This window comes from Sinohyriopsis cumingii, unplaced genomic scaffold (assembly GCF_028554795.1).
Source record: "Sinohyriopsis cumingii isolate HCF-2022 unplaced genomic scaffold, ASM2855479v2 utg000940l, whole genome shotgun sequence".
NCBI lineage: Eukaryota > Metazoa > Mollusca > Bivalvia > Unionida > Unionidae > Sinohyriopsis > Sinohyriopsis cumingii.
This window is the reverse complement of record NW_028315945.1, coordinates 1596519-1611672: the sequence shown is the minus strand read 5'-3', so window position 1 is coordinate 1611672 and position 15154 is coordinate 1596519. Positions and strand designations below refer to the sequence as shown.

Here is a 15154-nt window from a genome sequence, read left to right as displayed (position 1 = left end):
CTTTAAGGACCATTTCTGCCCATACGATATATGATCGTCAGAAATGTTGCATGGAGGGTTGGGACCCAGGGTGGCAGAGTGGTCGGAAGCACTTGCCTTTACCAATCACTGCCATGGGGGATTATTATTGGAGTGTAATATTGGATAAGTCATGTGGGATTATTATTGGAGTGTAATGTTTGATAATAAGTCATGTGGGATTATTATTGGAGTGTAATGTTGGATAATAAGTCATGTGGGATTATTATTGGAGTGTAATACTTGATATATAGGTTGTTGGGGGATTATTATTAGAGAGTGTAATGTTGGGTAATAAGTTATGGGAGATTATTATCGGAGTGTAATGTTGGATAATAATTCTTGGGGGATTATTATTAGAGTGTAATGCTTGATATATAGGTTTTTGAGGATTATTAGGTCTGATGGCAGCAGTTCAGACCATTACCAGACCAGTTTAGAGTAAACACAGCCTTACCGCGAGTGTAACACAGCACTTATGCTGGATTTGCCTGGCAATTTTAAAATTGCCAGGCAATTTTACTCTTTAAGATAAAGTCATTGTCTTCCTTTTTGTGTTACATGAGTACTGTTACAGATTAGGTGACCATTGGTTGATATTAGAAGTGCAGTTTACCCTCATACATGGAAGAATTCTTAGACGTTAACCTAGTGAATACATAAGGATGTAACTATTTGTGGTCTTTCTTATGATGGTACTTATACAGCATACACATACTTGATAATTTTATTTCAGATTGAATGAAAGCATCTTGATAACTGGATGAGCCATGGCATCAGGAGAAGACAGAGTCAGCTCCCAGCTTCCCCGTGGTCTGATTGGCAGAAAGGGTGTCCCCACAGTGAAAGGGGCCAGGTATTCTAACTAGCACAAGGCAACTTAAGGGGTCTACTCGATGAAAGCTTTTGGAGGAAGCCTGGTTTCCAATTTCTTTTTAAGCCGACCTTCAATATAGATTTATTGTAGGACAGTTTAATCCAAATTACCTTTTAACAAATTATTAGTGGCAACAAGTTTCAAAGCAGATTGGATTTTAAATTTCAGTTCGGGTGAATATCTTGTGACTTGGCAAATCTGTTCTCATGATTTATGTCAAGCCTGTTTGAGAATTTAAAATCAGCTTGAATTTTGAATGCTTTTGGTGCAATACCCAGTGGTTATTCTTGGATTTTTTTGTTTATTTCATTTTCAAGACTACAAACATTGACATCTGTATCCTAAAGACCAGTGGCTTTGCCAGAAATCTTTTAAAGAGTGTGAGACTCCTAAGAAATTATATACAAACCAGTTGCAAGGGTTACAACCCAATCAGAACGTCAACAGATCTGTTAAGAAGGTGCCAAATTCTTATACTTTATAAATATTTCCATCTGGAACAAATCTTTTTACATGAAAACGGACACAAAAATGTGGCTTGCAATTTATTAAACCTTTTCCTTTAGATTTTTTTCTCTCCAAGGTTTTGTCTAAGATTTTTGGCAACATTTGCTACCCATCAAATGTTTAAGTGTTTATGAGAACTTTTATGGGAAAGAACAAATGAATAAAAAATTTGCTAGTAGATGAAATTTAACTTTTGTACAAACATTTATGCTGTAATTATTTAAAGTCCTATTTTCTGCCAGAGACATGGATATGGGAATCGTCTAGTTTAGAATAAATACTTGAAATAGTTTGAGAAAATACAGTGCAAAACTTGAATGCAATTTAGAAGGGTTTTAGAGTAGTAGTGACAATTGATGGCATGAAAATTCTTGTATTTTCTATATAGATGCTTTCCTTCCTAAATAGACTGCCGTCTCTGAGGGGTCCAAGAGATCTGACATTAGGCGGTATCCCTAAGAAAGTGTTCACCCCAAACATCCCAGCAAGGAGAGAAAAATCAAAAGAAAGGTATATATAATGTTGTGATATTCATGTGTATCTCTGTTTAATATCCCTTGTTATTGAGAAGTGAAATATCCAGATACTGCAGTCTTTCAGATACCCTTTTTTTTCCCTGGATATGCAGTCTCCTTTTTGAATATCCTCACTTTTTATCTTAGATATCTTAGCTTCTTTTTTGTCTTGGATATCCTTTGAGCTGATTATACACAATTTTGTATACATGTACTTATTATCTTGGATATCCTTTGAGCTGATTATACACAATTTTTTATACATGTACTTATTATCTGGGATATCCTATAAGCTGATTATACACAATTTTTTATACATGTACTTATTATCTTGGATATCCTATAAGCTGATTATACACAATTTTTTATACATGTACTTATTATCTGGGATATCCTATAAGCTGATCATACACAATTTTGTATACATGTATGTATGACCTGCTGACCATTTTGAAGGATGCAATTGCAAGATTATCATGATAAGGAGACATTTTATAGATTTGTGACCATGTCACTGCATCTTATACAGAATAATGGGCTTCATTGCAAGTAGCTTTCATAGGTCACCGCCTTCGCTGTTTACTGTTCACTGGGCATGTGTTGGACAGTTTGAGTCCAGTATGGAGTGCAAAATGAGCTACCAAGCTGCAGTTCAGCAACCAGTTTTTGGTAAATTTTCAATAAAGTATTTTCCCTCATGCCAGTTTCACTAGATATGGTCATTTTGTTTGAAATAATTATATTGTTTACACAAATGTCTGGTGTCAAGACAATTTAGGAATTTCCAAAAGTTTTCCAAGTTATCCAGTCACTAACATTTTCAAGTAGTCTTCAAACTTCCATCAGTTTTCCAGCCAAATTCCTACTATACGGTATTAAGGTCAAGGCATTTCCTAACCGGATTTCAGCATGCCAGTTCACAAGCAACGCAACTTCAGAGTGTATGAAACCCAAATTCCTTGAGTGTGCACAGCAGTGTGTAATAACCAGGATTTAGATGCTCACTTCCTTAAATGCTAGCCATAGGTTTCGACTTTAATTGTAGATTTCAGTTATTTCTATAATTTATTTAATATTTATTTTTGATTTTTCTTCTTTTAGAAGTTGTATTTGAAATAGTTGGCAATTTTCAGATCTGTTTAGCTAATCTGAGCTTTTTTAAAATTTAAGTATTAAAATTTAGAGTTTATTTGCCATAACATTCTGAAATTTAGTCTTTTTCACTACTTGTATATTTCATCTAGACTTCATTTTCATGAATTTGGAATATTTGTCAGCTGAAGACTTAGTTCCTGTCCTTGGAGCAGATTTGTTTGCAGCTCGTATGTGTAGAAATGTAAATGACTTCATTTTGACTTTGAGATGCATTACGGTTGTACAGCCTCATCAGGGTGATCATTGAGATGCATTACGGTTGTACAGCCTCATCAGGATGATCATTGACGACATTTTCTCACCACATCTTATTAATTGGAGTCTGGTTATTGAATAAGTCTGTTTTCTCTTTATATACCACACCATTATTGTGTGGCCATTGGATGATAATATTTCTCTTTTTATTCCATTGTATTATTGTATGTATGATCATCAGATTAGTAGGTTTCTAATATAGTTAAGAAGGAAAATGATAATATCCTAATATGATTTAGAGGGAAAATGATAATGTCCTGATATGGTTAAGAGGCAAAATGATAATGTCCTGATATGGTTAAGAGGCAAAATGATAATGTCCTGATATGGTTAAGAGGCAAAATGATAATGTCCTGATATGGTTAAGAGGCAAAATGATAATGTCCTAATACGATTTAGAGGCAAAATGATAATGTCCTGATATGGTTAAGAGGCAAAATGATAATGTCCTGATATGGTTAAGAGGCAAAATGATAATGTCCTGATATGGTTAAGAGGCAAAATGATAATGTCCTGATATGGTTAAGAGGCAAAATGATAATGTCCTGATATGGTTAAGAGGCAAAATGATAATGTCCTGATATGGTTAAGAGGCAGAATGATAATGTCCTGATATGGTTAAGAGGCAAAATGATAATGTCCTGATATGGTTAAGAGGGGAAAATGATAATGTCCTGATATGGTTAAGAGGCAAAATGATAATGTCCTGATATGGTTAAGAGGCAAAATGATAATGTCCTGATATGGTTAAGAGGCAAAATGATAATGTCCTGATATGGTTAAGAGGCAAAATGATAATGTCCTGATATGGTTAAGAGGCAAAATGATAATGTCCTGATATGGTTAAGAGGCAAAATGATAATGTCCTGATATGGTTAAGAGGCAAAATGATAATGTCCTGATATGGTTAAGAGGGGAAAATGATAATGTCCTGATATGGTTAAGAGGCAAAATGATAATGTCCTAATACGATTTAGAGGGAAAATGATAATGTCCTAATATGATTTAGAGGGAAAATGATAATGTCCTAATATAGTTAAGAAGGAAAATGATAATGTCCTAATATGATTAAGAGGGAAAATGATAATGTCCTAATATGATTAAGAGGGAAAATGATAATGTCGTAATATGATTAAGAAGGAAAATGATAATGTCCTAATATGATTAAGAGGGAGAATGATAGTGTCCTAATATGATTAAGAGGGAAAATGTTAAAACGTTTTTTTTCTTTTGTTCCAGAAAATCTTTTACTCAGAATTGTGTTAGTGTGCTGTCCAGGTTAATATTTTCCCTCTTGACCATGTTAATCTGCTGTCCATAATTGACTTTTTTGTTAGAGAGATCAAAATGTTAGGAATTTCTACCGGGTACCCGTCAGTCCTAATGATCAGTTACCCAGGTACCCAATCAAAGAAAATTATATTCAATGCTAACCTGAAATTCTTTCTTGTAGATTCACAGATACTGACCGGCAAGAGAGGTATAAGCGTGATTATTATTAATCTGTATATGACATGCCATAATTACAAGAAACCTTACATTTATTTTTGCTATTTACCTGGATCTGTGGTTACATTTTTTGTCACAAATCGGTTAAATCTATGTGGATTAGTGGTTAGTACAAGAGTATAGATGCAAAAGAAATTGATAAATTATTTATGCATTACCATTATATACACTTTAAATAGTCTACATATCTCCAATAACTTTTATGAATAGTCAAGTCCACAAATGATGGTTGTTGTATTATCCTCAACCTACCATTGTTCGTCCCTTAACATTGGTCGGGTGAACGTGTTTTTAGGTTTAACAAAATCCCTGTCCTCTAACATTTTTCAGTCATATAACACTTATTAATCACATCGTTACATCCAGTTTTTTTGTTGCTGATTTTTTTAATGATATCTGGCACCATTTACTTTTCAGTTTAGATTGGTCTACTATGTATGTAGTATCAAAATAGAATGAATCTATGACAAGTGGTTTCACATTCAAGAAACCCATCTGTTTTTTATAAAATTCGTACAAGAATTACATTTACGTGCTTGGTGAATTTTGTTAAAATATGTTTTTCAATTTTATTGAATAACAAAGATTGTTTTCCCATATATTTAAATATTTCAGTGAAAAATTTCATTCTGTATAGTTGTCTATTTTGATTATTTTTTTCCTAACATGGTATAAGAAGTGCATATTACAGTAACCAAGTTTTTGTGTTGCCTTTGCTGTGATAAAAAATGTCTTGGGTTTCCCACTAGTAAAAAAAGTTCCAGTAAACAAGCGTGAACAGCAGCCCTGACATGAACAGCTAACACAGACATGAACAGCTAACACTCGCTTCAGGGCCACAAGCTTGAAGCAAAAATGGCATTTGTTAAACCAGACATTTCTATTGTGCTTTCTTTATTTGAATTGTACATATTTGATGAATTTCATTTCGTCGAATATTTCTGAATCAGTACTTACAGTTGCTGTTGATCAAGGTATTGACCCAGTTAATGTTTTCTGGATTTCAAAACAAGCGTGTTTAAGTCGCGATAAAAATGGTGCACGAACCATGGACAGGCACAAAGTTAGGATGGTCTAACTTGAAATATCAGTGTTGATTTGCACGAAAAAGGAGAGAAGTGTCTAACCACAAGGTCACCAGAGCGGTTATTATGTAGTACATGTATGACAAGTACATTGTAAGCAACCATACGAACCCCTACGATGATAATAAATGCGCACACAACGTGAGCCTTGAACTGTAATTCTTATTCTGTGTCGTGGTCTGAACTTGGAAAACTTTTTTTTAATGGGTACCCGGTTGTTCATTTTATTACCCTGGGTATTATCAACAGGTGGGTACCTGGATACCCGTTGGCATCTTTTTTTTTAGTATGTGCTAATATTCTCCTAGAAATGTGACTTTCCTAACATGGTGAAAGACAAATTTGAAGATAAAGAATGTCTTTATTTATCAGAGTTTGAAAAAAATGTTCATCCACTTCAGATATGTTAGAAGACAATTAGTGTCATGTCGGAGTCAGATTTCTACTTAACTGCAGGTAGTATACCAGATTGGTAATCGTATGGTTTGGTTCAAGTATCGAGAGACTCGATCATAAAAATCACCATGCATTGTCTCTTTCATTTTATTGTTTTCTCTAGTTCAATATATTCTAGACTAAACGTGCACAGTCATTTAAAAATACCTCAGTTTTGCTTGAGTATTTTATATAGACTAATAGTATAGTATACACCACTCCCTCAATAACTCGTGCCCTGATAACTCACGAACCGCTTATAATGGGGTCAGGCATGGATCCCATTTTTAAGACCAGAAAATATCCCAAAATTGATCCCTATTTGTTGAACTTTAAGAAAATCATGATCAAAATTGGTAACGGACACTGAGATATATCTCTCATTTTATCATCAAAAACAGTAGATAGGACCTGAAAATATTAATCAACATTATGAAATATCAACTTCGTATAATTTGTTACATTTTCTTTCCAGACAACATTCTTAGTACACCATAATTAATGATATTCAAGGAAATTTTGATAGATGAAAATGTCACTTACACCTAGTGGAGTCAGTACTTTAATAAATACCAATTTTAAAAAAAAATTGTCAAGTGAAATTTTTTTTCTGATTCTATCTTTTAGTTCCTTTTAAGTGTAATTGTCATAAATACAATGTGTCTTCTTGTAATTAAACCTAAAATGTGTCAATCTACAGTGACAGATATGTCTACGAGTGTTTCTTTGAGAACCTAATTAAGTGCCAACCATGTTTGGATATCTAACGGAGGCATTTGTTGTATTGGTGCACCGAATTACAAGCTGGCTTCCTTTGTATTATCACATTAATTACGTCTTTTGAATCAAATAAAGGAGGTGGAATAAAAAAAATAGTTAAAAATCTTGCATATCCTACATGCTTAAGAACCAGCAGCCCTGGTTGTATGTCAGGTTAACTTTTAGTTGATCAGTCAAACACTGTTATAAATGTTATTGTGTACGTAATCTGGCTAAACTACCTTAAACTAATCTACTCAATCATAGCTGTGATAGCAAGGCAACCAAGCGAAATGAATACTTGAGTAAAATAAAAAGCTTTGTTTCACAGATACAGACCATTGTGGGGAATATGAGTTTCAAAGAATTCCTGAATTGATGCTTAAAGATGTCATCATGGAAGATAAGAAGTTTCTCTATTACTTGCAATGAAATCATGGCGTCAGTATTTTACTAATTGAACAATAAAAATTTGACGTAGACGAATATCTAATGAAATAATTGTTGTTAGGTTTTGAAAAAAGGAATCTTTTTGGTGATGTATCAACAGTTAGTCTGGTTCCCTGCTTCAAAGACTCCCTATTTCACACAATACTATTACATCTCATTCCAGGAACCAGACTAATCAACAAAGAAAAAGCAGCGACATAATATGCAATGTTTTCAAGTACACGTTTTGGTTATTGAAACCAGTTGGAATAACATTAACGATCTTTCAGATGTTGGACATTTTGAATATAAATGTAATTTATACAGATTGATTAACAAATTCATCAGAAAAAGCGCTTTATTGACAATTATTCTCGACGCGAGGATTCAGTCGTTAAACAGCCCAGTTCCCACCCCACCCCCAAACCTGCGGTTTTCTGGATGTTTAGCAGATTTTTTTAGGTCCCTCGGTAACTCGCACCCTTGCTTATAGTGCAGTCTATGTTTTTGGACCCTGTTGTGTGCGAGTTATCGAGGGAGAGGTGTATTTGGTTTTAGCAAACAAAAGCTATTTGAGGTTTTTAATGTCTGCATGTGTTTTTTTTGGTGTCTAAACTTTACTGTCTTGTGGTTCCTCAATTCATTTGGGTGTTTTTTTTGAGAATTGAATTAAAATGAGCCTAATTGTATATTGAAGAATTTATTATTAATCTTAGTTGTTTTTTCTCCTTTTGTTGAGTTAAAATGAAGTGTCCTTTTATAAGGTCAGGTATTTGTAGTGACTTTCACAGACGTTCTTTAATTTTGGTCATTTCAGCAGTGAAAATTAGCTGTTATTTTGATAAACAGACAACTAAAATGGTGAAATGTACAAGTAAGTAATTCAAAAATCTGAAATGTGCAGGATAGTCAATCTAAAAACAGTGAAATGTACATATGGTTTACCCTAATAATCACATAATACTGCCTTAGACATCATTATCAATATTTGACACTGGAAAATGATGAAAATTAAAATTTGGTTATGACAGGTCACTTTTCCAGAGTTGATTTTCCTTTTTCAGCTTAATTCCTAGAGATTTTCCTTGTTTCCCAGCAAGATCTTGCTTCTGCTGTTGTACATTATACTCAGCAATTTGTGCAATAAAACCTGGTTATTTCTTGCCAGAACATTATTAATTTGCCTTTCAGAACACTCATACCTACCATTTAATTCAGTTCATAGTACCATGAAGTCTTGACTACACCTTCTCTGTTCCAGCCTAGTCGGTACTTTGTACCATGAAGATTTAACCACAACTTCTCACATTCCAGCCTAGTCAGCTCATAGTAACATGATGTCTTAACTACAACTCTAACCCAGTCAGTTCATAGTAACATGATGTCTTAACTACAACTCTAACCCAGTTAGTTCATATCACCATGAAGTCTTAACTACAACTTCTCACATTCCAATCTAGTTGGTTCATAGTACCATGAGATCTTAACTACAATTCTAACCCAGTCAGTTCATAGTAACATGATGTCTTAACTACAACTTCTCACATTGCAGCCTAGTTGGTTCATAGTACCATGAGATCTTAACTACAACTCCAACCCAGTCAGTTCATAGTACCATCAAGTCTTAACTACAACTTTGTGCATTACAGTCCATTCAGCTCACAGTACCATGGGCTTGTAACTACAACTGTTTACATCACAGTTCATTCAGTTCATAGTACTATGAGCTCTTAATTATGATATTTACATTCCAGCCCATTGGAGGAACAAACCAACAAAGCTGATGAGAAATCCAGATACAAAGATGAGAGAAAGGGATTTAATCATGTAGGGGACAGGGGCAGAGGACGAGGCAGGGGTCAAGGTAGAGGGGCCAACCTGATCCAGTCCCACTCAATATTTGAACAGGGACCAGGAGGGAGACTGCTGCCTAAGGGAAATTCAAGTATGTGTGCCTCTGAATGTAGCCAAAAATTATTACAAGGATTTTTTAGGGAACCACAAGGTCTGATTGAGGAACCCTTTTCTAGGATCCACAGTGTCTGATAGTGGAATCGACTGCTTTGGTGGCCAAAGTAGTTAGAGCATCTGCCTCAGATGTGGAGGTCGTGGGTTCAAAGCCCAGCTGAGTCACACCAAAGACTTATAAAAATGGTACTAACAGCTACCTCCCATTGGTGCTCAACATTAAGAGGTTAGCATTAGGACTGGTTGGCATACTGTCATGATAATGTGACTGGGTGGGACATGATGCCTCATCGCTAGGCAGCACTGTAAACATTGACACTGCAGACCTTGTAGCGATATGATTTAAAAATTTTTAAAGCTATGTTAAAAATCCAAAAACACACGAACTGACTGATAATGGAACCATTTTCTTTAGGGATCCACAGGGTCGAATAGTGGAACCTTTTTCAAAGAAAACAGTATGCAGTATTCTAAATTCCATCAATTTCAGCTTTACAAATAATCTTATCAATTTACTTTTTCTTGGGCAAGTGAATTTTACTTGCCTACCTACATTTTCACTTTCCATGCCTGAGAATGTAAGTGCATTATAAACATGAGAACATGTAGCTTTTCTTTTCAAACTTACATATACATTTCTTTCATTGATAAAAAAAACCATTTTCATCAAATCACATGCGAGTCATAATGTATAATGCCAAAACTGGAAAGGCAGGGATTTGCTAATCCACTCGCCTGACTGTCAGGACAAACTCAGATTTGCATGGCACTTTCCAACCGTCAAATAAAAAAAAATGAAAAGGACACAAAATAAAAGAATTTGTTAACATTAGTGGCTTAGGTAAATATGAAGTAAATCTGTGCAAGCTAATTTACTGACAGTGGGTTTTGTTGAGTTCCTAATGCTTTATGTTCAGCAAGTTTTATAACCTGCGACCTTGCCACAATACCAATATCAGCATTTTATTTAGCATTTATATGTAACGCATTCTTCTGCATACCCACCTTCAGTTTCTTAAATCTATCGTAGGTATCATTTCCATCTTGTAGTCAATGTCAAGGTCAGTCTCGCATTTTCTTGTGCTTACATGATAATTTTAATATTTACAATTTAAAGCAAGTTTTCACAAATAAGGAGTAAATATTTATATTTTAACTTATCAATTGTATGATAATCATTATATGTGTGTATCTCAAGGAATGCTGACTTTCCTATCCTCTAACAGTTCATCAGATTGCCAGCTCAAAACTGGCTTTGTTTTCATCCATGTCACAGATTTTATGGCAGGCAGGTGTTAGTTGCTGAAATACAACTCATGAGATTTCTTTGACAGGTCTGTGTTTGGAATAAAAGCACTTGTCTCTAATGATTAACTACCAGGAGGATTGTATACTTCTCACAAATATAGGTCCCCTCTGGCAAGTCTTATATGACCACTTTCCCAGTGCAGAAGGGGTGACTGTATAAGAGAGAGATCAATGTATAGATATCCTCTCAGGTCAGGACAGTGTGCCAACTGCCATCTTAGTACAAATATTTTCTGTAGTTGTCTCCCTTAATAATGTTACACGAATGGTAAGGAAAGGCAATTTTTTTACATGTCATTATATTCATACACAACTGATTGGTCTTATTTCCCTTGCAGATGCCCCATATGAGCCATTTGAGAGGGGCTCCAGTGGGGGATCCTCAGGTTCCCGCCCTTCTGTTTTCAAGAAGGAGAAAACAGATACAGAGACGAAACAAGTGCTGGACCAGCTGCTGAAAGATGATGTGAGTTCCAGTTGCTTACAAATAAATCTTTTTAATGGTTTTATTTAATTTTAATTGTGTGTGATCTGTCCACTTAGGCCACCAGAGTGGTCAAAAGTTTCCTTGTTGGTCCTAAATGTAAATGGTGCAGATCTGCTGTCAAATATGGCCATCTTGAATATATTGTTATCACTTCTGTTGGTTAATGAATGGTAATGTCATCATGGGATTTTCACTAGAAGACTTTTTATGATGTCTAGATGGTCCTAAATGAAAAAGGTGCCAATCTGAAATCAAATATGGCTGTAACAGTGGTTGTCTCAAAAATTTTACTGCTACTCCTGTGGAAAGGATGGTTATATTAACATGGGGTTTGCTTGAAAGATTTCTTATGATGTCTAGTTGGTCCAAATGAAAATGGTCCCAATATGATGCCCTACATGGCCACTGCATTTGGTCTTCTTGAAAATCTTGTTCTTGCTACTCCACCTGAATGGATGGTCATATCAACATTGAGTTTTCACTAAAAGACTTCATGTTGTCTAGTTGGCCTTAATAAAAATCGTGCTGGTGAGCAACAGAGATGGATTCAACACTCAACAGTTATAAGGAAGAAACAGTTTTATCTTGAATTCCTGAAAAATATTTTGCCCAGTAGAGTATCAATCCCTTTGAGGGACTTTTGTTATTAAGATGGAATTACAGCAAACTAATTTAAAATTATAGCAAAAAATGGTATCTTACAAAGCTGCTATTGCAAATGTTCTTTATTTAAAAATCAGCTTCTGCATATGCATAAATGTAAGTTTTTATAAGAAGAGACAAGATAGTTTTTAATGGAAAGACTGTATTTCTTCATGTGATTTATCTGAACATGAATGTGTTAACAAGAAACTTGAGAGATGTATTCTGAAATTCAGTGGATTCTGCGATTATACTGTAGTAAACAAACTGTTGCATATTATACATGGAATTTATCAAACTATCAACTGTATGGAGAGTTCCTGTTCATATTGCTATTGCTAAGAGACAGTAATCTATCTGATAACTAGCCCAGTGACTATTTCATGCTCAGATATTTCTCTCGGTAACGCTTCTGTTTACTCAGTTAGATTTTGAAGAAAATTCCTACACTTAAGACAAATTGCATTGAAGTACCTACATTTTAGATAAAACACATTAAAGTTCCTGCACTTAAGACAAAATACATTCAAGTTCCTACACTTCAGACAAAACACATTCAAGTTCCTACACTTAAGACAAAATACATTCAAGTTCCTACACTTCAGACAAAATGCATTGAAGTTCCTACACTTCAGACAAAACACATTCAAGTTCCTACATTTAAGACAAAAGACATTCAAGTTGCATCAAAATACCTCCAAAGATTTGTATGCAAAAGTCATGGATATATTTGAAAAATGTGTTACCTGTTTCAGTTTATAGACTTTGGGTCATCACATTTGGAGGATGCTGCCTTACAGCCAGTCCAACTTCCTCTGGCAGCTGTCAAATCTGAAGCTGAGTTCACTCAGGTCAAGATCAAAGGTAGGAATGATAGAATAGGAAAAAAGGCAGGGAAGTGACAAAGAAAAAGTACCAAATAAAATGAGTTACATGCAGAATGAGAAAAATATTCATTCAATAATTTGGTTTTAAAAAATGTTACCATCAACCTTTGAAGATTTGATTTTACAATGTCTCTCTTCCAATGGACAGGCATAATATGTTTTTTGCTGTTTGTCCTTAGATAGGCATCAACATTCACATCATTCAAGTCAGTCTTCAACATTCACATCATTCAAGTCAGTCATCAACATTCACGTCATTCAAGTCAGTCATCAACATTCACGTCATTCAAGTCAGTCATCAACATTCACGTCATTCAAGTCAGTCATCAACATTCACATCATTCAAATTGGGCATCAGGATTCACATCATTCAAGTCAGTCATCAACATTCACATTCAAGTTAAGCATCAGCATTCACATCATTCAAGTTGGGCATCAACATTCACATTATTCAAGTCAGTCATCAACATTCACATCAAGTTGGGCATCAACATTCACATCATTCAAGTTGGGCATCAACATTCGCATTATTCAAGTCAGTCATCAACATTCGCATCATTCAAGTTGGGCATCAACATTCACATCATTCAAGTTGGGCATCAACATTCACATGATTCAAGCTGGGCATCAACATTCACATCATTCAAGTCAGTCATCAACATTCACATCATTCAAGCTGGGCATCAACATTCACATTATTCAAGTTGGGCATCAACATTCACATCATTCAAGCTGGGCATCAACATTCACATCATTCAAGCTGGGCATCAACATTCACATCATTCAAGTCAGTCATCAACATTCACATCATTCAAGCTGGGCATCAACATTCACATCATTCAAGTTGGGCATCAACATTCACATCATTCAAGTTGGGCATCAACATTCACATTCAAGTTGGGCATCAACATTCACATCATTCAAGCTGGGCATCAACATTCACATCATTCAAGTTGGGCATCAACATTCACATCATTCAAGTTGGGCATCAACATTAACATTATTCAAGTCAGTCATCAACATTCACATCATTCAAGTTGGGCATCAACATTAACATTATTCAAGTCAGTCATCAACATTCACATCATTCAAGTTGGGCATCAACATTCACATCATTCAAGTTGGGCATCAACATTCACATCATTCAAGTTGGGCATCAACATTCACATCATTCAAGATGGGCATCAACATTCACATCATTCAAGTTGGGCATCAACATTCACATCATTCAAGCTGGGCATCAACATTCACATTATTCAATTCAGTCATCAGCATTCACATCATTCAAGATGGGCATCAACATTCACATCATTCAAGATGGGCATCAACATTCACATCATTCAAGTTGGGCATCAACATTCACATCATTCAAGATGGGCATCAACATTCACATCATTCAAGTTGGGCATCAACATTCACATCATTCAAGCTGGGCATCAACATTTACATTATTCAATTCAGTCATCAGCATTCACATCATTCAAGCTGGCCATCAACATTCACATCATTCATGTTGGGCATCAACATTCACATCATTCAAGTTGGGCATCAACATTAACATCATTGAAGTTGGGCATCAACATTCACATCATTCAAGTTGGGCATCAACATTCACATTATTCAAGTCAGTCATCAACATTCACATCATTCAAGTTGGGCATCAGCATTCACATCATTCAAGTTGGGCATCAACATTCACGTCATTCAAGTTGGGCATCAACATTCACATTATTCAAGTCAGTCATCAACATTCACATCATTCAAGTTGGGCATCAACATTCGCATCATTCAAGTTGAGCATCAACATTCACATCATTCAAGCTGGGCATCAACATTCACATCATTCAAGTTGGGCATCAACATTCACATCATTCAAGTTGGACATCAACATTCACATTCAAGTTGGGCATCAACATTCACATTCAAGTTGGGCATCAACATTCACATCATTCAAGTTGGGCATCAACATTCACATTCAAGTTGGGCATCAACATTCACATCATTCAGGTTGGGCATCAACATTCACATCATTCAAGTTGGGCATCAACATTCACATTCAAGTTGGGCATCAACATTCACATCATTCAAGCTGGGCATCAACATTCACATCATTCAAGTTGGGCATCAACATTCACATCATTCAAGCTGGGCATCAACATTAACATTATTCAATTCAGTCATCAACATTCACATCATTCAAGTTGGGCATCAACATTCACATCATTCAAGTTGGACATCAACATTCACATTCAAGTTGGGCATCAACATTCACATCATTTAAGTTGGGCATCAACATTCACATTCAAGTTGGGCATCAA

The 15154-nt window shown here is 35.2% G+C and overlaps 1 protein-coding gene across 3 annotated transcripts in view; it reads left to right on the top strand.

The window, feature by feature from the left end:
* The window catches only part of LOC149772986 (DNA-directed RNA polymerase III subunit RPC4-like), a 37036-nt gene that overhangs the window by 3855 nt on the left and 18027 nt on the right, over positions 1-15154 (top strand). For all 3 annotated transcript variants that reach the window (XM_089947015.1, XM_089947013.1, XM_089947016.1), the window contains exons 2-6: positions 755-874; positions 1811-1912; positions 9299-9489; positions 11159-11286; positions 12705-12813. In XM_089947015.1, the coding sequence (XP_089803141.1) occupies positions 789-874; positions 1811-1912; positions 9299-9489; positions 11159-11286; positions 12705-12813 (616 nt within the window). In that variant the 5' untranslated portion in view covers positions 755-788. The remainder of the gene's footprint in view (positions 1-754; positions 875-1810; positions 1913-9298; positions 9490-11158; positions 11287-12704; positions 12814-15154) is intronic.